This window comes from Macrotis lagotis, chromosome 1 (assembly GCF_037893015.1).
Source record: "Macrotis lagotis isolate mMagLag1 chromosome 1, bilby.v1.9.chrom.fasta, whole genome shotgun sequence".
Lineage (NCBI taxonomy): Eukaryota > Metazoa > Chordata > Mammalia > Peramelemorphia > Peramelidae > Macrotis > Macrotis lagotis.
Genome location: NC_133658.1, coordinates 721,455,753 through 721,483,146, shown reverse-complemented (window position 1 = coordinate 721,483,146; position 27,394 = coordinate 721,455,753). Strand labels below are relative to the sequence as shown.

At 37.4% G+C, this 27,394-nt stretch overlaps 1 protein-coding gene across 3 annotated transcripts in view; it reads right to left on the bottom strand.

Moving 5' to 3' along the window:
• The window catches only part of DCLK1 (doublecortin like kinase 1), a 398,985-nt gene extending 374,209 nt beyond the window's left edge, over positions 1-24,776 (bottom strand). For 2 of the 3 annotated variants that reach the window (XM_074216029.1, XM_074216030.1), the window contains exons 1-2: positions 24,485-24,776; positions 18,902-19,291 (exon numbers count right to left, since the gene is read on the bottom strand). In XM_074216029.1, coding sequence (XP_074072130.1) covers positions 18,902-19,277 — 376 coding nt within the window. In that variant the 5' untranslated portion in view covers positions 19,278-19,291; positions 24,485-24,776. The remainder of the gene's footprint in view (positions 1-18,901; positions 19,292-24,484) is intronic. The other variant, XM_074216031.1, reaches the window with a different exon arrangement.
• Between the last annotated feature and the right edge of the window lie 2,618 nt (positions 24,777-27,394).

The following is a 27,394-nucleotide window of genomic DNA, read 5'->3' as shown; positions in this document are numbered from 1 at the left end:
TGTAGTGGATGGAACAGCAGCCCTGCAGTCAGAAGTAACTGAGTTCAAATCCAGTCTCAGACACCTAACACTTACAAGCAGTGATGAGGATGTGAGAAGAAAGGGGAGGCTATATTTTTAGAATTCTGGCAGCAGAGAAGAGAGAACATTGCATGAAAATTTAACCAGATAAAGTAAATGGTTTGTTGAGGAGATCTGAATGTGTTTATAGACAGAGGTATCAATCACTGGTGGGGAGGAGTAAGAGAATGAGGGCCAAGTAAAATTCAAACCACAATTAACAGATTAACTGGTCTGTGGTGGGGAAGGGAAAGAGGAGACAGAAAGTCTGGCTGGGGTCAAAGCAAGCTCACAGAAACAACTCAACCAAAGGGCCAGGCAGGAAGTCATGAACTGTGGCCAAGGGAAAAATGGAAGTGGAGTGGAAGGTGGGGAGCAAAAATCTTAAAAACCATTAGTGTGTCTCAGACTATGTCAGATCCTATATGGTAGCAGCAAACTACTTATACCCCAACATTCTTCTTAAAAACAAATGAGCAAAGAGGGAGTTAAGAGGGTGAGTCTGAAGATGAGAGAAGGAAAGATACAGGAACTGAGGATACCAAATCAAAGAAACAAGAATTTATTAAGTGTTGACCATGTGCCAGGCTATGCTAAACCCTGTGAATATAAATGTGAATAAAAAGAAAGACACTGTTCTAAAACAGCTTGCATTCTAATGCATAAAAGGAAACCGAAAGGGGGAGATGGGGAAGGAGAGGTACCCATCCACATCAGAACAAGGAGAAGAATGTCTGGAGTCAGGAGTAGTGCTGGGAGAAGAATGGAGATATGGCTGACTAGGACATTTTTCTTTTCTTTTTTTTTTTAGTCTTTTTTTTGCAAGGCAAATGGGGTTAACTGGCTTGCCCAAGGCCACACAGATAATTATTAAGTGTCTGGGACTGGATTTGAACCCAGGTACTCCTGACTCCAAGGCCGGTGCTTTATCCACTACGCCACCTAGCCGCCCCACATTTTTCTTAAAATATAAGTTCCAGAAGGAACCTGTCAGAGAAGAATGACAGGCTTTGTTGAAGGGTACATTCATTAAGTCAATAATCTTTCAGTAAGAACCTAGTAGTCACCCACCAGCACTAGGGATACAAAGAAAGGCAAAAGATATTCCCTTTCTTCAAGGAGCTCACAATCCAATGGGGAAGAAATTATGTCCATAACAATGTAAAAACAAGCTATACACAGAATAAATTTAGAGGGAAGGCACTAGTATTAAAAGAGATCAGGAAACCCTTCTTGCAGCATGGGGGATTTTGACTGGACTTTGAAAGAAGACAGGGAAATCAGATGAGGAAAAAGAGAATTTCAAACATGGGAGAGTACTAATGAAAATGCAAGAATTGGAAGATAATTGGAAAAAATATCAGGAAGGTCAGTGTCACTGGTTCAACACCTATATGAAAGAGAATAAGACTTAAGAAGACTGGAAATATATCCAGGATGGGGCCAGATTTATGAAGGGCTTTGTTCAGAAACAGATTCTTATATTTGATCCTGAGAGTGATAGGAGTCACTGCAATTTATTGAATGAGGGCTAGGGGTGATAGGGTCAGACCTGTGCTTTCCGAAAATCAAACAATGGCTTAATATAGAAGGAAGAATTATTAGTTTTAACAAGGAGAAAATCTATCTTATCTCTAAGATTGGAATAAAACAGCAAAGAATGGGAGGAAAACAAGAATTGTGAGGTGGAGAGAAAGCTAGATGGGAGAGTTCCATGTGGTAATCACAGTTTTCTCAGTTAAGTAGGATCTAAGATTACCTGTAAGAGAAGGAAAATGGATAAACCTAACAACAGCACAATGTGTCCTTAGTATTTTTCATTTTCAAAAAGGTGATAGTGAGAATCAAAATATTTGATTAACATATTTGATTTTTATTTCAGAAATAAAATGCTCACAAACCCCATCCAAAGAAGAAAATGTTTTACATCACTTCAAAGCTTTAAATCCCAAAGAACTGTAGAATTTGCTATATAATTGAGACGATTTTATTATTAAACATTAACTTCCTAAAATAAGTAATTATGTTCTTTAGTGCATGGTTTTGAAGAAACATGATATATACATACATATGTATACATATATATATATATATATATAAATTTATCTCATGGTAAGTCTATTCTTAAATTTCCATATAAACAGAGGCATTATTCCTTCTCTTCTTAATGATCATGCACAGAGATATTCAATAAATACTTGCTGAGTAATATATGAATAGTTGGGGTGACCAATACTACAAAAACTGTTAACTTGAAAAAATATATAAATTCAGGAATTGTTATTACTTTATTATTCATTGACATTAAAATTTTGGTTTTCAAAAATTAGAGTACTTAGCAAAGAAGTTTAAAATACTGAAACTTACTGGTAATAAGCAATTAAAAAGAAGGCTAATATACTTTTAAAAATAAAAAAATACTTAAACACAGGTTTTAAAAATAAAACTATATAATAAAATTAGTCCAGAATATAAATTTTATTCATTATAAAAATTTAATAGCTAAAAAAATGAAAGACAAGTAATTACTGCTAAAGTGATCTATGACAAATCCAATAGAGGCCTTTTATTTTATCTATTCCCTTCTCAATATTGTTAAATTAATAGTTTGACCATCCAAGGTCACAGAACAAGTACTTCATTGTAAATAAATGACTGAACCAGAATTTAAAAATTTGAAATTACAAACACTCACTTTTACAAAATGATTTATAAAAAGGTCACACATACACATACACACACTCACACACACACACAAACACACACAGAGACACACCTCTTTTCCAGTCCCCGGAGACTGTCATGCAATCTGGTTGTGTTTCTTTTTACAAAGATGATGTTCATGGAGTTGTCATACTTTGTGGATTTTAGAAGACAAGCAAGGTTTCAGAGATAAACAGAGTAAATGGAAGAACAAGATCCTGGTTCAGAGCTGGAAAACCTCATGTAAGCCCAGGTTTTTCCACTAAATAGCCATGTGACTTGAGACAAAACATTTAACCTCCCTATACTTCAGTTTCTTCATCTGTCAAGATGAGAATATTATTATTTACCCTATCTACATCACAAGGTTTCCATGGTGATCAAATGTAATAACAGACAAGAAGGCCTTTTGCAAGAATCAAAAGACCATATGAAATTCTAGTAAATGTCATTATTATAGTACTGTTAAAATAAACCTAATTCTTAACAGGCATTCAAACCTGGGCTTTCAACTCTATTGCCCATATTTCAATTAAAGTCCACAAAAGTGCCCACTATGTTATTCTTTTGGTTTTCTTTATATCTCCAGCACTTAATATAGAGCCTGGAACACAGTGTGAGATTAATAAATGTCCTGACATTGATGACTGCTCTGTGTAAGGCACAGTTTGGGACACTGAGAATACAAATGACAAAAATATAATTCCTCCTTTAATGAACCAAAATTGGTTTCAAAAGGGAAGCTGGTACCAAAAAGAGATGGTTATTTCTCAAGTCAGCTTTTCTCATTTGGAAGTTAGATTAATGCTCATTAAAGATTAATTTGATCAGGGGATTTTGGTTTCTCATATTACTCACCAAATGTATTGAATTAAAAGTCTCATTTTGAAAAAAGACAATCATTAAATAGAGGTCTAGTCCATGACTTTAACATGGCATGACCATGGATTTTTCAAAGGGCTAGAACAATAAGGTGGCAGGTCTTCCCAAACAAGCAAGCCTTTCTGTATTGGCCTGAAGGTAAACTAATGGCAAATTTAGCTTGGAGAGGCATGTTCATAGAAAAAAATAACAAGTTCATGTTTTTGATCAGAGAAACTGCAGAAGACTGTCTACTATGGTGGAGAAAAGTTGCTATCTAGAGAGGCAGAGTGAGTATTCCCTCAATTAAATCAATGCTAAAGTATGAAAAGAAAACATAACAAACTGACATTTCAGGAAGGTAACAAAATTCCAAAAGGGACAACTTCCACTTCTCATCATTTTTTTTCAGCCCACAGGTTTAAGTTATGTATCAGTGGCTCTAAATTCTCATAGAACAGGAATTATACAATATGTCTATATACAAAGCCTCCATAGCCTTGTCCTGTAGATCTAAATTGTAGGTTGACAACAGTTCTTTGTTAAAAATTCTTCAATTTTTTTAAAGTTATCTATATCCATCAGTATAGAACCATCATATTACTTCACAAAAGCTTAGATATCTGATGAGTGAATTAGAAGAAAAATTTTAAAATATAAAAATTAAATCAGACAAATAGTCATTACAAACCATTTAAAGTGGGATGGGGGATAAATACAAAAATATGTAAGAGAAAATTTTGTCAAATTCAGAGGAATCATTTCAGTGCTGCTTTTTACCCAAGTTACCTGAAATTCCATTTGATGTTTGCATGTCTACAGCATTGTCCTAAATATAATAGCTCTAAATCAAATGACTTTTGCATAGAAGGAAGTTGGTATGCAGCTTTCTTCTACCAATTTGCAATGTTTACTCTAGGTGGATTTGAAACAAACTGCTTGCTAGATCTTCTTCATCTCTGTCCCCCCCAAAAAGAAAATGATTTTAACCTACTCCTTCAAAGATAAAGAGAATATAAAAAGCCTTAAGTGATGGACTTCAAACTGTTAACAGGGAATCTTTTCAGTTATTATAGAGGCAGAAAAATATAATACCTATCTTACTGCTTCTCTACCAACCATGTGGCCATTACAAGTTTGTAAAGGATAAAAAGCAAAATAAAAATTCAATATTAGGATTGATCTTCTACTAAGAACTTAAGACATGGGATTTTAAAAAAATAGTCAGAATAATAAGAGCATAAGAAGGAACAACTGGCCAAATTCCGATTGCACTCTAATAAAAAAAAATTTCAGAATCAGTAATAAAACAAAATCAACTATTAAAGTGAGTCGAGTTCCAGCGTCACAATACCTAAAATATTGGAATGAGATTGTTTATGCCCTGGAAAACTGAAGCATTTTAATGATTTCACAGCAAATAGGATTCTACATATAAGCCTACAAATGTGCTAGGACACTTGTAAAGGTGCCAAAATCATCCCTTTTTGCAAACAACCCATGACACTTTAAGAAAACACTTGAATGGCTCATGTTTTACTAACTATAGAATTAGATGTGCTGTAGCATAAAATAATTTTAAATAAAATTTCTATAAAAGATTTTCCCATTTGTATGGTAGAAAGAACACTGAATTAATAATTGAAGGAATTTCTGTGCTTTCTCTGTGATACTCCAATTCCTCTTTCTGACCACAATGTCCTATAACTCCATCTTTCTCAGTTCTTTCTTCTAAATCTATTTTTCATTCTTAAGAAACTCGAGTTTAGTCTTCCACTTTCTATTCCCAACCCTTACTCTGACCTCACTTTCTTCCCTTTGTGATCTTGACCCTACAGGTAACCAGTTCAATTATATACACTGTCAACTTTAATATCTTTTGGCTCTCTTGTCCTAATATCATTCATGCATTTTACCAAACCCCAAACTTGGGTGTTACCCTCTATCACTGCCACTACCATCTGCTTTTTCTATTCTTAAAGACTTGCTAATGAACATAGCTGAAGGGCATCACAACTATGCTGCTGGAGCCATTATAAATTTATGTTATCCAGTTTCAACTGGGATCTCACTGGTCCACAGAAATGCTTCTGTTCTTTCCTGATTGCCTAACACATTTCCCATAGCTGAATCGCATCTCTCCTCAGTTCTCTTATGCCACTCTACCCATTCTCTCGTCACCTCCTCCCATCAAGAGATATATAAAATAGAAACTTTCTCTTCCCTAATTTTATGCATTAACATTCCTCTACATAACCCTTCAAACTCTCCTTTGTTTTGGTTAATAAAGAAGAAATAACTCTTCTCCCTAAACCAGCCCTTTCACTTTTGCCCTTCATTCCAAGATATTCCCCTTAACTTCAATTGCTCCCTATTTACCCACTCCTTCCCTGCTGCTTACAAAAATGTCCTGGTCTCCCTGATCCTTAGTAAAAAAAAATTTAAAACACACTAGAAAAAGTCATCCACACTCATTGATTCTTTCTCTAACTTCTCCTTCTCAAATCCTTACTATCTGGCTTGTCACATCAATTCACTGAAACTACTCTCTCCAAAGTTACCAAAAATAATTAATTACTAAATCTAATGCCTTTTTTCTCATTCATTATCTTTACCTTCTTTCAGTATATGGTAATGTGTATTACCAAGTCTTCTGGAATACTTCCATGATGCTGATTCTGATTCTCTTGATTCTCTTCCTATCTGAATGACTTCTTATTCTTTGTAGAATTGTCATTCATGCCTCATCTTCTAATCATGAATATCACAATAGCATAAATCTAAAGATGGAAGAGCTGTGTCCTAGAACTCCCCACACTACTCATTCTCCTGTGACTCAGTGATCTCATCAGTACCCTAGGGTTTAATTATCATCTCTATGAATGATTCCCAGATACATATATTTAGCCTTATTCTCTTACCTGAGAACCCACTGCCACATTACCTATTGGACATCTCCAACTAGATGCCTTTAGGATATGTAAATTCAATATGTCCAAAAGAAATTTTATTATCTTCTCCTCAAAACCTATTCATTCTTTGAACTCCTCTGATTCTGTTAAGTGCAAAGTCTTCTTTCCATTTATCCAGATATACAATCCTAGATTCTCACCTCTTTTCTTTGGGAATCCATCCCCCTTCCCCCGATTGCCTAGTTCCTCCCAGAATGATCTTTATAAAGAAAGATCCCAATCCAGTCATATCTTAATTCCTCTTTGACATCTACTACTGATTTTAGACTTTCTCTTCCATGTCACAACAGTCTCCTCATCCTGGAAGTTCACTCTCTCAAACTCTACTCCTATGTCCTCTTCCTCTAATTGATTGGTACCTTCCAAAAACTTCATTTGAATGAAGCCCAAACAGTTACATGTTCCTTTCTTTCTAGGTTCTCCTCATGATTGTCTGGATTTTCTCTACTATCCTTTATATATGTATACCCTGCCTGCCCCTCCTCCCATTAGAATACAAGCAGCTTGAGGACAGGGATTTTCTGCTCTTATTAGCATTCACAGTGCTTAGCACTGGCACATAGGAAGCACCCAATTAATGCTTCTTGACTTGTGGACTTCTTCATCACTCTCCCTTCCCATTCAATACTTCTAAATTCTGCCAATTCCTTCTTTCAATTCACACTGCTTCTACCCTAGTTCGAGCTTCATCTCTTTCTTGAACTATTCCACACCAGAGGTATCAAATTAGAGACCACAAAACTCCCGACCAGATTAAAATGTAACTAGAAAAATTTTAATAGAACAAATAAAAATACAATATAACAGAAAATGCTAATTTTTCATTTTCTAATGGAGTAGCCATTTCTATTTGAATATGACATGAACTTTCTTTTTTAAAATTTTATTAAAAATTTATTTTATTTTTTAATTTAAGGAATAAAAATCATTTCCATAACAATAAAATAAAAAGATGATTCTACATGAAATTAAAAATCTTCTATGCACAACTTGATATTCCTTTCAAATATGCGACAAAATTGTCATGTAAATTTTCTCTTTCCCCTCCTCTCCCCCTTAGAGAGGATCACCATTAGATATAAATAAATATTAATAGGTAAAATTATTCTATACATACTTCTCATTCTCAGTTCTTTCTCTGGATGCAGCTAGCATCTTTATCTGTCTGTTTTAGTTAAAAATGGAGATTTATAATAGTCAAAATAACTTTTTTGCTCAAAGTCTTTCTTAAAACAACAAAGTATGCAATGTTTTCTTGATTCTGCTCATTATATTTGTTATTTCATGTTAAGTCATCTATATTTATCTAAGAATATTAAGTTCATCATTTCTTATAAATCACAGTAGAATTTTATTTTATTTTATTTTATTTTTTATTATTATTATTTTTTTTAGTTTTTGCAAGGCAATGGGGTTAAGTGGCTTGCCCAAGGCCACACAGCTAGGTAATTAGTAAGTGTCTGAGGTCAGATCTGAACCCAGGTACTCCTGACTCCAAGGCCGGTGCTCTATTCCCTGCCGCCCCCACAGTAGAATTTTATCACAATCTTATACTACAACTTATATAGCCATTTCCCAATTGATAGGTATTCCTGCAATTTTCTGTTCTATGCCAACACAAGGAGAGCTCTATAAATATTTTAGAACATATAAGTGTTTTTCCTCTAATCATCATTGGAAATAGACTAAATAGTGTATTGTTGCATCAATATATGCAGTTATATGTAGTTTAATAACTCTACCTTTCATCTTCATGACTTTACAAAGGCAATCCCCCATTTCTGAAATGTTCTTTTGCTTCCTCATCACCCTCCCCCATCTCACTGCCTTTCTCAATACTGCCTCTGACCTTCTTCATGACTCAGTCCAAATATTGTCTTAAGAATGCATTCTGTGTCCCCAGCACCAGTTCCTTCCCTTGTAAAGCAGTCATCTACTTTGCACATATTTTGTTTAGACCTGCTTATTTACCTGTTGTATCCCTCATTAAAAGGTGAGCTCCTTGAGAGCAGGAACCTATATTCCCATTCTTTACATCCCCAGCAATAATGCTCTACACATATTTAAGGAGCAAATAAAGTGTTAACTCAGGCACACACACTACATTTCAGTGAAATAACCTACTATTTCCATAAATAACAACCCATCTCTTAGCCTTTGCACAAGCTGCCCCATGATTCTTCTCCTTGGTTCCATAGAATTTTAGCTTTCCTCATTTTCACAGGCCACCTTCTATATGAAGCTTTTTCCTAGTCTGTTCCTTTCTCTTCTGCTGTTAGAATGCCATCCCTCCTTAAATGTCATTGTTGTGGTTGCCATTCAGTTGTTTCAATTGTGTCTCATTCTTCCTTAGACCATTTTGAGTTTTTCTTGGCAAAGACACAGGAGTGGTTTGCTATTTTCTTCTCCAGTTAATTTTCCTCATAGGAAACTGAGACAAACAGGGTACATAGCTACTAAATATTTAAGGTTGGATTTTCACTCAGGTCTTCTTGACTCCAGGCCTGGCACTTCATCTATTGAACCACTTATATGACCCCCCTTAAATTATCATATATATTTATCTCTATATATTTTGAATTCTTTCTATTCCTACCTCACAATTTAGTGCAAGTTTCTTGTGGCAGACAAGCTTCTTGTCTTTTTATCCCAAAAACCTAGCACTTGTTCTAACCTTGCCACTGTGTTCCATGAGCCTCAGTTTTCTCACTTGTCAAGTGAGAATAATAATTGCTCACAAGATTTTTTATGAGGGAAATTCTTTATAAATCATAAAGGATACACTATTGTTAATTGAGTTATAATCAAATCATTTAGATCTTGAAGGAACTTTAGAGACTTCTATTAAAGCTCGGTCATTTAAGAGAGGGGGAAATAAGATGCCAGAGAAGTTGTGACTTGCTAAAGGTCATAGACAACCCAGCAGGAATTTGAACCCAGGTCTTTCAAATGCAGTGCCTTTTCGCCTACATTACACCATCATTTTTTTTTTAAATTAGTGTCCCTAAAAAAGTACTTCCCAGAAAGCTGTTAGAATTTTTCAATAAAAAAAGAAATAAATATGGTGGCTAACATAATGGCATTCTGAAAATAATACTGCAACATCCTGATCCCAGATCTACCTGTCTCCAATGTTACACCTGCAAATCAAAGTTTGCCATCTTCTGACAGAGGAAGGGCTAAATTACAATTTCACATTTTCCCAGCAAGTCATGATACCTACTGTGACATTCTCTAGCCTGAAAATTTCTTCCTTTGGAGGATACAATCAGATCCCTACTTTACTTTTATCTGTAAGTTCAAAATATGGCATCCTGAGGTTATTTTAAAAGAATAGTCTGGAATGAATTTTACTTTTTTCTAGTAGAGAAACCACTTCAATGCAAAATCCAACAACCCCATTTTACTGCTGTTTTAAGGTTAAGATCTAGGAAAGAACTAAATATTCAAGTCTCTGCCATCCCATAGTAACAATTCTGAAAAAGGGAACCCTGAGGTGAGCAGTTCACTGAAAAAAAATCATAAAGTGCCTTCTGAGCACACCTAGACTACACAGAGTGCCCTCTTAATCATAGCATGCCTGGGAATGCCTTGATTTAGGAAGGACATTTTGATTGCACTGCTAAACACCAGGAAGATTCCCCAAGGTGGTTTATGGACTCTTCTTCCTGAGAAATCTTTAAAAATATGATAACTTTGCAGTTTAAAAACATTCTTGCCTCAAGGGGAAAAATGGGTTAGACAACCTCTGAAAGACCACATTATGATTCTCTAAAAAGAGCAACAGTTATGGAAACAGGAAATCTGAGTTCCACAATTATTAGCTGTTTGACTATGGGGAAAAGTCACAAGATCTCTTTGAGCCTGTTTCCTCACTTGTAAAATAGAAGCAATGTATGCACTGTCTAGATTTGAAGTTCAAGGAACTGGGTCCAAATTTTGTCACTATTACTTATTCTCTATCACCTCAAAGAAGTCACCGCACCTTTTTTTTTATGGGGGGGGGTCCTAAGTTTCCTCATCTGTATAATGAGAGGGCTGTATCAAATGATCTATAAAGTCGTTTTCAATTCCTAATCCACAAAAGATTGAAGGAAAAAAGCACTAGAAAGTTACCATCACCACCACCACCACCATGATCATTATAAAGCAATCAGCCTTCAAGAGCAGGAATTAAAACTTCTGTCCTATATGTCCTAATATCTTTGCTTTACTTCACAAGATGATAACTCAAGATCTGAATAGGCTACTCTTTTAAGCATCTCAGTGGGGATGAGTGGTATAGGAACAAATGGAAAACCATTCAAAAAACACCTTCACTTCAATTTTGAACATTAGTTAAGAGTCTTATTTGAACTGCCCTATGTCCTAAGACTGAGAAAAAGGCAAGGTTATGGATGTTTTGAGACCTTGATGAGTCACCAGAAAGAAATGTCAATGAACAAGAACAATCAGCCATCCAGCCTAAGGCATAACCTCCCACTGTGATTAGAAGCATCCAGTCACCATTTATTTGAAGGAGCAAAAAAAAGAACAAGGAAAAAGGCAGCAGGGAACGGTAGATTTTTCTGTTTTATCCCCTGTGCCTCCTGAAGTTATGAGGAACAAAATAATTTGAGAAGAAATGAGACTCTCCTTTCATCCTATTCTATTTCCCTTCACCACTATTCTAATTAATGTTCCTATATGAGACATCCTGTTGTAGTAAAGTAAGGGCAGGAGTGACTAGGGATGTGTTAATAGATCTTGAGGATAGAAATGAGATCATCTAATTCTTTTGTCAACCTTGCTTCTCCTCAATGCATATGATTGACAATACAGCTTAAAGCAATGTTCATAGATATATGGATTAGAAGATAGAAAAGGTTACTATAATCAAATAGAGCAGTCAGGTATTGTAATGGATTGGGTATAAACCATGGAGTCAGGGTTTCAAATCAACCCTAGATCTTCTCTAGACTAAACATTCCCACTTCCTTCACTTGACCATCATACTGTATCATACTGCATGATCATGAGCTCTTTCTCCAAGGTTGCAGCCATCCTCCCCAATAAATAGAAATATCATCAATTAAATGATTAAATGAGTTAATATTTGTAAATGCATAGCACAGAGTAGGGTCTAATAAAGTGCTTATTCTCTTCCTCCTTTGTTCCCCTCTCCCTTTCCTAGAAACAAGGCACTCAGACCTGAACATAATACTACAGAAGAGACTTGGATAAAGTGGTGCAATGTACTAGATCAAATGGGAAAATATTTGTAAAGCAATTAGTATATTAGAACATAGAATGTTATAAGTGCTTATTCTCTTTCTCTCATAGTAGGACAGGCCTATCCCTCCAATAAAGGGCAGTGAGAAGGTGCAGTGGATTAGAGTACGTGGCCTGGAGTCAGGAAAATTCATTTTCCTGAGTTCAAATCTATCAGGCGGGTACCAACTATGTGACCCTGAGTCACTTAATACTATTTGCCTCAGTTTCCTCATCAATAAAATGAGCTGGGGGTAGGAAATGTCAAACCACTCCAGTATCTTTGTCAAGAAAATCCCAAACAAGATCACAAAAAGTTGAACATGACTGAAATGGCTGAACAACAGCAAAGAAATCCCTTCTATAATTCTCAACACTATTTCTCAATATAGCAAAATAATAATTGGAGGGTTTTTTGAATGCTATACAACACTGTGATTCACATTGAGCTAGTATTTCACTATAACCTTAGATCTTTTTCAAAGTACTATCTAGCCATGTCTCCTGCAACCTGTGTTAGTGAAAAAGGTTGGTATAAGTTGAATTAAATGGATTCTGAAGCATCTTCCAACTTTAAGATGTTGGGGTTTTTTTTTAACTCAAATACAAATCTTGATATTTATCTCTATGAAATTTCTTTTTTTCTTTTTTTTTTAGTTTTTTTTTTGCAAGACAAATGGGGTTAAGTGGCTTGCCCAAGGCCACACAACTAGGTAATTATTAAGTGTCTGAGACCAGATTTGAACCCAGGTACTCCTGACTCCAGGGCTGGTGCTTTATCCACTACGTCACCTAGCTGCCCCCCTATGAAATTTCAATGTTCAGTTCTGTCAAGTTTTTTTGATATCTATAATTTAGTAAGTATGCCTCCTAAAGTGTTTAATCCAAGTCAACTCAAGAACAAGCACAAACACCTGATTATTCCATTAGAGACCAAGTTCCAAGATGACATTTAGCTCTTAAAGACTAATCTTCAGGTCTAGCCATTCTATAAAATCTACCTAACTATTGTACTATGAGAGGTTCATATATCTCCATTTCATTCAAAAAGAAATAGTGTTGATTTTGGAAGGGGCAGATTTGTCCTTTGCCAATTATTTTGTGTCTCTTTATCTGTACACATAAGATTTTTCTTGAGTTGTATGTAAGTTACATGAGGGAAGGGTTTTTTGGTCTTTATATTCCCAGTGCCTAGGAGAATGTCAGACAGCTGAAATTTAATAAAGACTTATGAAATGAATGAAAGGACTTGAAGTAGGATTATAGCAGTGAGAATAGAAAAGAAGTCATAGATGGTAAACACTACAAAGGGTGAAGAACAAAAATGATATAGGCTAAAAAGAATAAATTTATGAGAAAAACTAAAAGGAAAAGAAAGTTCAATTTGTTTAGATGATGCATCTCCTCTGTTAACTCTACTCCTGGAATCAGTTTATTGTTATAAATATGTTTAAAAGACAAGAGAATAAGGAATCTCTTAAATAACCTTATTTTCACCAATGGAATCATTACTACACCTATCCTCCCCAAGAGGTCAAAAAAAAAACATTTTACATTGTCAATACCAGCATATTAATTATCTTGCCCAAGGTGACACAGATTTAAAAAGCAAAAAAATAAAAAAGTGTTTCCGATGCCCACATCTGATCTTGAACACTGCCGTCTGGAACCATTAAAAGATATTAAATGAGAAAATGAGGCAACAATAGGAAGCCACTCACATTTCTTAAGTAGATGAGTATCATGGTCAGTATTGTGACTTTAGAACTAGGTGATTTAGAGCTAGGTGTTGAGGATTCATTGGAGAAGAAAGAAGGGGGTGGGGTTACTGTAGTTAGAAGTGATCAGGATCCAAACCAGAGCATTTTGTGAGTAATGAGAAAGAGATAGAAGCAAGAATTATTAAAAGTCAAGATAATTAAGATATTAAGCTGACAAGACTTGGCAAATTCTTGGACATGGGTGGTAAATGAGAGTAAAGTACATTGTGAACTTAGGTGACTGGAAAATTGGTGTGATATTTAATAGAAAAATTGGGGTTTTAGAAAAAAGAGTAGATTCAGGAGAAAGAGAAGTTCAATTTTGAGTCTGTTGAATTTGAGTCAACTATCCATGTTGAGGACTGTCCAGGTGGAAACATCTAGGAGGCAGTTGAAGATATCTATGCATGCTGGATATGTAGACTTGGGAATCATTTGAAGAAAAATGATTGTGATTTCATGGGATCTAATAAAATCACCAAAAGATCACATATAGATGTGGAAAGCAAATAGGAGAAGGTCAAGAACAGAGTTTGAGGGAACACTCACACAAAAGAGTTAGGACATGGATGATGAGCCTTTAGGAGTCATCAAGAAAGATTCTTCATGCAGATAGCAACAGAACCAAGACAGAAAAGTGTAAGAACACTGGATTCACAGTCAGAGGACCTCAGTTCACATCTCCATTCTGCCTTTACTACCCATGAATGAAAGTTGGACTAGATAACATCTGAAAACCCGAAGAAGAAAACATATACAGAAGAAGGTGATGAATGGTGTGAAATACTATGGAAAGGTTGAAAATGATAGACTTTGAGAAAAGGTCATTAGAATTTGTAATTATAAGATCCTTATTGACCTTGTTTAGAAGTCAATTTAAGAACTATTGCAATAAATTAGAAGTGATCAGGATCTTAACAATAAGAACTGTTTGTCAAGTGGTGAGAATAGGAGTAAAACTTCAAGAAATTGAAAAGGAAGTAGAGATAAGGAATGTAGGTGGCTTTTTTTGCAAGGAAAGAGAGGTGATGTGGAACAGTGTATAAGGGCAAGAACTTGCCTTAGTTGTCTTTGTATATCTCCCAATACTTAGCAATACCCTTCAGTACTCTGCATATAAAATACTTTTAAAATGTTTAAGATGGCCTTCCATAGCACCTTTTCCACAATAGTTCAAAGTTCTTACATTAATGCTCCCTAATTTACCATCATTACATCCTCAGGAAGGAAATAGGCAAGTGGGGCAACTGAGGCACAGTAACACTAGAAGGCATGTGCAATGTCTCAAAGTAAATCAGCATCAAAAGTGGAACAAAATCTTCCATATTAGATACCAGTCTAAATCTCCTCCTCCACCTCAAATTCTAAGAGAGCTCAATCTTAAGGACTCCCACCAATGTACCATTTCAAGAAATCTGTATAGTAAAAGGCCATTTCTGTTCCTTGTTGGAAATAAGCAGACACATTAAAAAAAAGAGCAAGTCAGGTTGATACCTGTTAATAGTGGAAGCTACTCCTATACTGTCATTTGTGTATCTGTAAATAAGAACCTCTGATTTTGAAAAAGAAGGATCACATGATAAAGTACATATACCCAGAAAGACATTACTAGATAAATATACCTGCCATTCACTCTGCCTGAAAGGATTTAATTTGCAACATAAACATCATCAAATTGGGAGATAAAAAGAAAAGAAAAATGAAAAGCCAATGATATGTGATGAAGTTGAATAAAATTAGTATGTATAGGGAGAGCGATGCTCCTAATAATGAATATGAAGCAATAATTTGCATTTTAACAGACTAAGCAGGAATGCAATTGGACAAGAAGCAAATCTGAATGAATTTCCAGTTTTTTCAACAGTAGGCACAGATGCTAGCTAATTGTTGGTGTTATAAATTAGGAAAATCTGTTAAAACTGAAATAAAGTTTGTTTTTAAGGGAAAAAATATCAATTGCTAGTAGGTGAACTTCTGTGTGGCACTGTACAGTTTGGTTACAAAAATACCATTTTGTTGTCTTAATTTTTTTTTACATAACCAGCTAGCAGGTCTTATTGGACTTGGATTTCAAATGGTAGGTAAGACAAGCTATTGAGTGAGAGAAGCACAACTGAAGGAATGGAAAGAGAAAAGAACTCTGTTCTTGAAATTTGTAACTCTACTCTTAGAATTGGTAAGTTGTTATAACCATCTGTTTTAAAAGAGAAAGAAATATGTATAATTATACAACTATCATCAGTATCATAGGAATACACTTGGGATTTGGTTTATGCTAAAAGTATATATAATTACTGGTCTTTTGCAAAAATAATCAAAGAATCACAAGATTTCAGAGTTAGAATGGATCTCAGCAGATCACTAGTACACCACATATGCCCAAAAGACTCCTACTTCAATTCACTCCAAGGTCATTCAGCCTTTTCTTAAAGACCTCCAGGGTGAGAAACCTACCTCCTAAGGCACTTTTGGGTGCGTCTAATTGTTAGAAAGTCATTCCTGATACCTAGCCTAAATTTGACTCTAGAACTTCTCCTCATCTCCCCTAGCTCTTACATACAAGACCAAAAAAGAACAAATCCAATCCTTATTCCACACCACAGCCTTTCAAGAATCTGAAGACAGCAGATATGTTCTCTCTACAATTCCATTTTCACCTCCAGTATTCTCCAGGTCCATGGCATGGACTGAAGTCTTTCATCACCCTGTTCACCCTCTACTTCTCTAGCTCATCAATATATTTTCGCACTATGATATTCCAGAATTGAACATATTAATAATCCAGGTAAAACTGACTGGGAAACTATATGAAAAGGTAAGAAGTATTTTTTTTAGGAAAAGGTCATAATATTAAATATGTTCTCTGAGTCATCTGCCTCACTGAGAAATAATCACCTAACAAGTTGGAAACAGGGTCAGAGAGAACATTGCCCATGTGGCTATTCTCTCAGGGAAGAAGGGAAGTACTTCAGAACTTTTCAGTAATATCTACTATTCTCTAGTTGAAATTCTCCAAAGGGTTATCATTATGCCAACTTTTCTGGACTACTTTACATAGGAAATCCAATGCTGGGTAAGAAAACTAAGGTAAAACTCTCTAGAACAATCAGCAATCTATTGCTGTCCTGGGATAAAGACTTTGAATTTTTAATAACTTTCCGCATCAATATATTTATACAGAAAACTTCTCATATTTGACTTAGTCCAATAAGAATCCAATACATTATCATTTCTTAAAAAATTTAACAGCACTTCTATTTTAAAAGTTTAATAGTATATACACATATGTACAAACACATTAAAAGTGATGGCACTAGACAGAACAAATACATTTTATCAAGTACCCCCAAAAAGATATATCAATTCTTCTCCTTTAACTTACTGGAAACACCAAAGTCTGAATAAAAAGAAAAAGGCCAGATGCAAGCAAGCCAAGAAACAACTTGGCAGCATGACTGCTCATTGAAAGGAGACCCTGAACCCATAAATAAATAAATCAAGCAAAACAAAAACTAAACTCCAAGCTCTTTCCCACTCCCTGAAGGCCTTAAAGTCCAGACACACTAGTGACCTGCTTGGCATCTTGTGAGGGGATGAAGGGAGGGGGAAGCAGGGAGAAAACCAGTAAGTATCTACACTCTGGAGTGGTATTTATATTGAATTCAGTATGGATTCTCTAAAAGGAAGAGAGCAGTGTTCTGCCCAATGTTCAGGGAGAGCATATGAGGAAGAGGGAAAAGCAACAAGAAATCCCTAGGGTGAACTGAAAGGGTAACTTTATGCCACCTGAGTTAGCCTCAAGGTAGAAACTAGAGAAGGGAGAAATTAATGGGCACTCTGCCAGAAGGATGCTCTAACAGAAGTCAAAATTTTCACTGTATTTAGGATGCACTCAAAATAAAATAATTAAGAGACTGAGCAAAGGGCATTTTCTACAGAGAACAAGTCCAAACCCTAATAAAAAACAGAAATGATCAATATATTACCATCTTCCTTTTCTGTGTTTTTTCTCTTGAATGTGTTGCTGTAAACCACTTCAGAACCCATCAAAAAAGGATCCATCAGCATTCATACCCTACTGTAAATTCAAATTCTTACTTTTTCTCCAATAGAAATTATTTGCTTTATCTCTAATGAATGAAAACCATTGTTCCCTTTTAAAGGGATTTACCACATTATCCTTCATTTTCAAAGAAGATCGTGACATCAGGGTGATACCAAGACAAGTTAAGTGAATTGGATTTAAGTGAGGGAGGGCTATGCAAAGTCACCAACCTCATTCTCTCCTCCAGCATTATCTGAGTTCAGTGACAAGATATAGAAAAGTGGGCTTAAAAAGACCAATGTTTCTCACTGCATCCAGGGTTGCCTCAGTCAAACTAAGACATGGGAAAGACCTTAGCTTAAAAAAAAAAGGCCAAGGTCCCCTGCTGCATCCCACATAATCCACTAAGCATAGTGGGAGGGGAGGGAGAACCTAGGGTCCTCCTCTCTGCTTTTGAAATGACAGAGAGGAGACCATGTACTTTACATGTTAAAAGACACACACACACACATATATATACATATATATATATATACCTCAAAATAAAAAAACAAAAAACCCTGACTCCATAAATCAAGCCTCTATTGACTCATCTCTTCAATCAATTTGAAAGATAAAATGAACTTTGAGGACTTTAAAATAGATCTTTTAATAGCAAAAATTAAATAAGTTTCTTAGACAAGAGTCCTTTAAATAAAAAAGATGATATCCAATGCTAGCTCTGCTATATGTTACTTAACCTTCTAGGGCCTCAATATCAGAAGGTAAGAAAACCTTTCTCATAGGACCTGTCTGAAGAAAGTACTTTGTAAACTACATATAATAATAGCTAACATTTATATCGTCCTTTAAAGTTTCCAAAATGCTTTACATAAATTATCTCATTTGATCCTCATGACAATCCTTTGATGTCAGTGATATTATTATCATAGTTTTACACATGAGGAAACTGAGGACCAAAAAAAAAGGTTAAGTGCATTGTCCATGATCATAGAAATGGATAAGGAAGTTACTTTTTGAGTGTGGGGGGAAAGATGGCACAAGGCTTCTGAATTCACTATTACCTGCTATTTGAACTGAATTTTTTAAATGTATATAAAATGCTGGTAGCCACAACAATGTCATTCTTATTCTACCTTTTCTAAATCAAAGATTAACACAAATATAATGTCAGAGCAAACAGAACACTAGCTGGCAATTTAACATCTACTATTTTTTTTTTTTTTTGGTTTCCCTATTTCAATGCTGACCTTCAACTAGTTGATCCAAGGTGGAAATCTTCTTGAGTCCATCAATGGTGTAGATTGTTCTCACTCCTTGGGGCAAATTCACATTATCAGACAGAGTTCTGGTCAGATCTGCCAGCAGAGCCTCAAAAGACCTAAATCGATCAGGAGAGATGGCATATACGATCCCTTTGAAGTAGCGGTCTCCATTACGATAGAAACGGACTTTCTTGGCTTTCTTCTCAGAGCTGAGGGTCTGCAGGGTGCGGGTTCGGTAAAAGCTGCAGTGGGCACTATGGGTCGGGCTGGGAAGCCCATTTACCCTAGACCCTCTGCTATATCTTTGCGCTTTATCCCGCTCATCAAAGTGTTCCAGCTCCATATCTCTCCCAAAAGACATGTTCAAAATGGAATCTAAGAGCAAGGAAAAATAAACATAGAAACACACACTGTCATTTTCAATGAATCAACAAGCATTTATTGAGAGTTTGCTATGTGTTATTTTAAAACATCACTAAAAAACTTAGGTTAAAACAATGCAACTGTTAGGAATATTGCTATAAATTAGTGACATTGTTTAGTATGGTTGCTTGAGTGAGAGAAAAAATCTGAGTCTTCATCTTTAAAATTGAAACTATATTTTGGTGGAGGGAAAGATGAAAAGCTTTAAAGTCAAGTATAAAAGTATTTGTATGATATTGAATGATGAGTCACAAGATGAGAAATTCCTAAAGGTAAACCTGAGAAACACTATTTTATTTCTCTCTCTCTCTCTCTCTCTCTCTCTCTCTCTCTCTCTCTCTCTCTCTCTCTCTCACATACACACACACACACAAACACGCAAAATTTCATATACACACACCTTTAACCAAAGTTAACTTCTTCTAGTCAAAATTTGACACTGGTTTTATCTCAACAAATAAATTCCATTTCTTCTATGGAGGGACATACAATATATTCTACAATTTGAGTGAATAAAAATGGATTTCTAAACATAGCTGTTTCTTCTCTGTTTTTCTGTATTGATCAGAGTAGAGCTAAGAGGAAAAGGATTTGTTTCATCTTTTGAGAGAGTGGGTGAAGTCCATCCCACCTCTTTCAGCATCCTTCTCCAGCCCTACTATTCTCCTCAGAGTACCTGTCCTGATTCTTATCTGCCAAGCTTTGCTCTCAAGTAGCTGCCTCTAAAAAATTGTAGCTCAATAGTTATTGAATAACAAATAGCTTGAGAAGTTATTTTTTCCCCTAGTATTTAAATTTTAATTTGGAAATATCACAAACCCAAAGCTTTCATAATTCTACACTGTAAATTTCAGGCACTTTGACAAGAAAAAACAGGTTGAAAGTACTTTTGGACAGGTAATCTTCCCACTGCCACTTAATTCATACTACCAAAGTAGTCACCTATCTATAATGTCAAATATAATGACTTTAGCTTACCCTATCCCTCTTATGTCACTCAGAAAACTTGAATGAATCAAGTTAATGTAGAATTACTAGAATTAAATACTGACTATGGAATCAGAAGACTTGGCTCAGATCCTTACGCTGACATACTACATATAAGCTGAAGCATGTGTCTTTAGACTTCAATTTATTCCACTGTAAAATAAGGAGATTAAGGAATGTGGTCTCTATGATCCCTTTCTGTTCTAGATACATGATCCTATGACTCCACAAACAGGGTAATTAATATAAAATACTATAGAAGAAATAAAATTGGGAAAAACCTATGGCTACTTTTAATATAAATAAATGATCAATCTCATAGGGTAAGAGAAAGAGACAATGATTACATCATTGCTCAACTGGACTCCTTAAAAGTAAGGTTGGCCCTTTTAAGCTTGGTGAATATGAACTTTTTAAAGCTCTTCTGATTTAGACAATGCTAAGTATGAAAATCTGTGATTCAACACAGGACTTTTCTTTTTTCTCCCTGAAAGAAAGGAAACACCTTGTATTTTCTGAGGACACAGTATAGCTTATAGCTTCCAACTCTTTATTAAGAAAGAAGTTATACCCTTCCCAATTATAAAATCTACAAATGATTCTAAATTGAGTCACCTGAAGACAAAGAAAATATCAGATAGTATCATTTTAGACAAGCATTGAAGGATAAGATCTGGCTGCCTGGTTATTCAATGTGGGTCATGAAGTATTCTGTTAAATATTTTTTTAAGAGTCAGATCTCTTGTTTTTTCATTCTACAGGGGCGGGGGAAGGAAATGCTGCCAATACTCCTGCCAAGAAACCAACTCATCAGACTCTTCACAAAACCAACATTCCCCACAGTTCTAAAGCTGAAGCCAAGATCCAATTTGCTTTGTGGGTTTTGTTTTGCTTTAAGGCAGTTGTAATTCTCCCACCTCCAGGGGGTCACTCCTAAATTTATATTTAAAAATCAACTGCAATACTACAGAAGCTGTATTGTACAGTGCCCTTAGCAAGAGAGTCCAAAGTTCACCATTTAAGAGGGAAATTCAACTCAATTCAACAGATATTTATTAAGCCCCTACTATGTGCTAAGGATTGTACTGGCAAAACAAAGGCAGAAATGAAAATGGTCCCTGCCTCTAATGAGCTTATGTTTTATTGAACAGAATGATTAAGCATCAGCTTGAACAATACCTGTAGACAAACATATGAACACCTGTAGACAATTATATGTACATACATATATGTGTATATATGTAGACAAATATCTGTATGTACAAATATATGCATATATACACATGAATTTTTAAAAAGCTAAATCAATTTTTTAAAAATAATTAGTTTAATGGGGGGAAATGAATTAAGATTGCTCAAATAAATTTGTTTGAGAACTGCTACAATAATAGTGATATAGACTGGAATATTGGAATGGGGCTACCTGATGAGAAAATTCTCTCTAAGGTTTCAGATTGGCATTAACTCTGCCACTTAGAGAGTTACCTAACCCACTAGGAGATTAAGTGAATTATTTAAGGTCAAATAACTAGCATACAATAGAGATGAAACTCAAACCTAGGGGTCTCCAGGCTTTAAGGCTTACTCTCAATCCATTAGACTGAACTGACCTTTTTCCCCCCACCTAAACTTTAAATTTGTCTAGTCTAGGAGATCTTAATCGTTTTTTACATCCTAAACTCCTTTGACAATTTCAAACACCTTGTTATATTATAATTTACAGATTAATGCTTTTAAGCATTTAAAATAAAATACAAAGAATTATCCAAAAAAGTCAATTATATCAAATAGTTAACAGAAAAAAAATTAATTTCCAGACCCTAGGTAAAGAACTCCTCCCTACTCTAGTCCATGCATTATTTCTTTTATCTCCCCATCCCTCTTACTCTGTTCCCCTTTTCTATCAATAGATATGACTCAAAAATTAAAATGATCATTTTTAAAGCTGTTGCTATGGTTTCTAAAGCTCTCCATAATCTGGCCTGCTCCTACCTTTCCAGTAGTCTTCCTCCTTAAACTCCACTCTCTACTCATGTGATCTATACAATGTTCTTGCTATTCCTCACACACAACATTCTATGTCAACTCTAAGTGCTTTCTCTGGCTGTCCCCCAAACCTGAAATATTTTTCCTCCTCTTCTCCTTCTGGGTTCTTTCAAGTTCCAATTAAAATTTTACCTTCTGGAAAGTGTTTCTTAATTCCCCTTCATCTTGGTGCCTTCCCTCTTAAACCCCAATTTATCCTGTGTATAGAGATTGTCTGTACATAGTTGTTTGTATGCTATCTCCCCATTAGACAGTGAGCTCCTTGAGAACAGGAACTATTTTTTTTTTGCCTTTCTTTGTATCTCTAGTGTTTAGCACAGTGCCTGATACCTAGCAGACGTTTAATAAATGCTTCTTGACTATCATTAGCTGCTGTAAAAAACAAAAACCCAAACAACAGCTCATCCCAAACCAAAAAAAAAAGCCCTCTCCCCTACCAGAAATCATAGGAATCTCACTTCAAACTTAAAACCCCTTCTAGAACACATAGGTGGATCAGAGATAGATAAAGGCCTTTCTAGATTTAGTCTTGCTTTCCTGTTCATGGAGCTTGTGTCTGTCTTTCAAAATAAAGAATGAATTCACTTAAACTTGGAGGTGAACATAAAATATCCTGTTTTACTCATTCATTCATCAATGAGCTAGGAGACACAGGCACTAGGCACTGTGAAGAATAGGGAGATGAATCACCTCAGTCACCTCTGGGAGAAAAACTTGAAGTTGTCAGAGGAAAAGCACCAACACAAAGCTTTTTCTACGAGGTTATCATTCCAAAAACTAGGAATATGTGATTGTTCTCTGCGATTTCTCACCATTTTAAGAAGTCAATCTCCTCATCCCTTGCACTAGCAGATGGATTCCAGTTACAGTCTTACATATACTCACTAACACAGACACACACACACACACACACACACAGGCACACACACACACAACCCCTCACCCATATCAACTAAAAGATTACACTGCAGGTGAATGCAATAAAATACACATACACTTTAAATATTGCAAATATATTGTGTCCCTTTATATAGACACAATATGCCCTCTATTTGCAGACTGGAATTCATTTCTATTGTTTAACTGCATATAACCCTTATTTTAAGATCCATCCTAGTGTGCATTCATGTGATGTTTCCTAATACAGTGCCCTACTTTTCTTGGTTCTAAAGAAAGGTGGCTGATTATGTGGAAACATACACCACCTCATCTACCCATACACACCCCTGCGGTGCAATCAGTGTGTGGTGCCCCTAGAATCTGTTAGACTCGAGCCTTCAGAGGTGCGAGATGTGCAAAATCTGCATATTGGATTAGACCTTTTCTCTCATCAGAACATCCAGCAGCGACCCTGTTCAAACCCTATTTTCAAAAGATGTCTCCTTTATGGGCCAATGCAGGGGTTGTGTCTTTCCAGCCCCTGCTCTCTCTAGGAGGAAAATGCCATTTCCTCCCTGCATGCTTTTAACACTGCAGGCGCTAATCTGTACATGATGTTGCCTCACCGTCCCTGAGAGAACTACACAAGCCAATGGAACTACAGCCCAGGCCGGGCATCAGCCCGACCCTAAAGGAAGCCGGCCCCGGCTCAAGGTGCTCAAGCCTCCCCGGCACCCCAGCAAAACCGGACAATGAAGCCGGGCCCCGCTATTCTGCCGGCGAGGCACGGAGTGGGGCCCCGCTTCACAGCTGACTCTGACAATGACGAACACCTTTCTGCCTCCCCATCCCTGCCCCTTTCCTTCCATCCTCGCCGTCTCCGGCTCCCTCGCCCGCTGTCTCCCTTCTAAAGCCCGGCGGCACGGGTCACCAGACAAAAGAGCCCGGTCCCCGTGGCCCAGGGGCGCTAGCCCACACAATGCCCCCGGGCCGGGCTGGGCAGGGTTAGGCTGCGTCGGGCAGCCGCCTTTCTAGGAACAGTCTGGAGGAGGAGGAGACTGGCTGGCAGGGAGGCTGCCAGTCCGGGCCCAAAGCGCAGCCCGGGGACGCGGCGGGGCGGGGAGCGGGGGGCCAGCTGGGTCGCCCCCCGGCCCACTGCAGAAGGGGCTCCGGCACGCGCTTCCCTTTTTCCTCCTCCTCCTCTCCCCCTCCCCTAATTGCAACTGCACTCACCGGGTCCGCAGAGAGACGCTGCCCTGTGCCTTTGTTAGCGGTCCTGTCTCCCGGCCTGGGTGATGCCGCCGCCGGAGATGCCGGTGATGCCGGGGTGGAGGCGCCTGGGTACCGGCGCTGCTGGGCTGCGCGCGGCGGTGGGGCTGGGCTGCAGCAGCTGCGGGGGCTCCGCGTTTTCGGCTTCTGCCCTTATTGCAGTGATTTGCATTCGCCCGTCCTCATTGAAATGCGGCTCCTCGCAGCAGCCTGGCTCTGCCACTCTCCAGCTTCTCTCCAGAGGAGGGCGGCGGCGGCGAGCGCGCTCCCTTTTCTTCTCTCCCTCTCTCTGCGCCCCCCCACCCTTTCCTCCTCCCCCTCCCTCCTCCGGGCGCGCGCCTGAGGCCCCCGCCCTCCTCGCCTTCCCCACCCTGGGGTTCGGTGACTTTACGCCCTCCCCGGGCTCGGGGGTCCTCAGTCCCCACCAGCCCACCGCCGGACAGCTCCACCCTGACCTTTTCCAGATGCCCCAGGAGCCCAGCCAAGGGCTGCGAAGGGCTATTCTGGGTGCGGCTACTTGGGCGATCCCTTGGGGAGTGGGGAGGTGAACTCAAAAGGAGGAACAGTTATTAGCTAAGGATGGGGGGGGGGCTAAAGGCTGAGGATAAGGTGGCGCGGGGAGAAGGGCAGAGTGAGAAGAAGGGGCAAGGGGCAGTGTCAGCTCTCCATCTAGGGGGTGGGGCACAAAGGTGTGAGTGACAAGCCGCAAGTAGGTAAGAAAGGACAGCAGTTGCTCCACTGTGATTCCCCCTCAGATTTGTAGTTTAGCCACTACTTCCAAGTCACCTCCAGAATTAGCTCCCTCTCTTTGACATTAATAACCCTCTCTTCACTTTTTATGAAAGGACTTCTGCCTTCTTTAATACCCCACCCTTATTTCCCTAGAGATGACCTGATCACTGCAAATCAGAACGGTAGCCGTCTCCCAGGAGGCTGCCCCAATCCCTTGCCTGTCCCATGGGGCTGATGGCTCCAGACATACACATATATTCCACAGCACCCCTCACTTGCCCCGAAGACATTGTCACCCAATACTAGAAATGCTGACATCCTCTTCAGAGCTCAGTGTCCCACCAGGCACACCAACTGATGGGTCTCTGGTTTCTACTGGAAGTCTCAAAACTTAAAACAATGGAAAGTCCCTGAGACCTAATCATAAACCGATCCCGTTCCCTGGAATCCTCCCCCCCATCATCCCCATGACTGATGAGGGAAACATCAAAACTAAACAAAAAGTCCAGCGTGCAGAATCTCTTCTACATTTTGGCTTCAGTGTTCAACCTGAATTTAGGTCCAGTTAGACTAACTCCTTATTTTCAGTTCCCTCCCCAGTGACTACCATAAATAGGTTTAATTTCTCCCTCATACTTACATCCTTCAAATGAAAAAGGTTGTCATTTGCCACTTAACTGCACTTGCTATCTTCAATTATTCTATAGGTTCTAATTCAAGATAACTAATAAAATTATTGCCACTTTCTTTCAATTCGTTGTGAATCCTAAATGATCTTTAGTTTCAAAGGAAAGCTCAACTCACATGCTTATTGTCTGTTCAACAAGTTTTCTAGTAGTTACATTAGCACCTTTTATCAGGACAGCAGAATGAGCCAACCAACTTATCTAAATGAAAAAATTTGAATCTGTAACCAATATCTTAGGAAGTGGGAGAGAGGCATAGAGATTAGATCTACAAACTTGGGGAAAATTCATGTCTTTTGTTCCTTCTAATCAATGACTGGGAAAATATTTCTTCTCACAAAATACTCAAGAAGTCACAATTCCATGCCTACATATGTACTTTAGGATTTTTCTCAGCTAGTTTTTAGCTTAGTTCCAGCTGTCTCAAGTGACTCAACAAAGTGTGGGAAGAGGCCCATGACCTAGGCTAAACGGAGAATGCAGCCAATTAAACCCTTAGACTCTCCTTCATCCAACTACTCACTAGAAATAAATTAGTTCTTTTTCAAAGTAGTTTTAACTCTTTCAGGAGTCAGTAGTTGCTGCCATTTAGCAATTAAATAGTTTGGGAGTGTGAATGGCACCCTGGTGGCCTGAAAGAATAAATGCAGCTTCTAGAAGTAGCTTTTTTTGTGGAATTAAAATGCAATTATTTAGCCAATGGAAGTAATGGTTTACCAAATAGTATTCTAGTGTCCGAAAGAGTTAATGCAGCTTCCAAGAGGGCTAAGCCAAAGAATAGCCTACTAAGCAGAGGGAAAGCTTTGACTCAAGTTATATGAAGAAGTAATGTCTCCTTGAAGAAATAAAATTAATGAGGGAATTTGCAAAAGTCTTGGGAAAATAAACTTGAGGGATCTAATGTCATTTCCCTTAAATTTTTTAAGGAATTATTGAGAGAAGTTATTAAATTGGTGCTAATTTTTGCCTGCCTTTTGCCATTAAAGAAACTTTCTTGGAATCCCTATAATTTCCAGAGCTTTGTTCTAGGTGTCTGAAAAATAGTTGAAAACTCCTCCTGCTTAGAGAAGAAGCCATCTTTTAGAAGTCCAAAGTTATTCAAATATCTACCACTAACTTTTACCTTAAACATTTTCTCATCAAGTCATCCCACCACATTCTAGCTAGTCAAAATCAGATTCTCCTTTAATTCTCCCAAAACAAAAACAATCAGTGAGAAGTCACTTGGCATCCCCTGCAAGGTAGATTTTGGTTTTGGGTTTTTTTAACTTCTCTTTATGTACTATTTAAATTCCATGTCCCTACTACCCCTGAATTCCCATTAACATATTTACTATCACACCACTTTCATACACATCTCTACATTTCTCATTCAGGTCAACTTTGGAAATCGTGCTTTTATGCAAAGAACCCTTGAACTATATACAGAGAATGCCTCTCAATCAATATGGCCTTG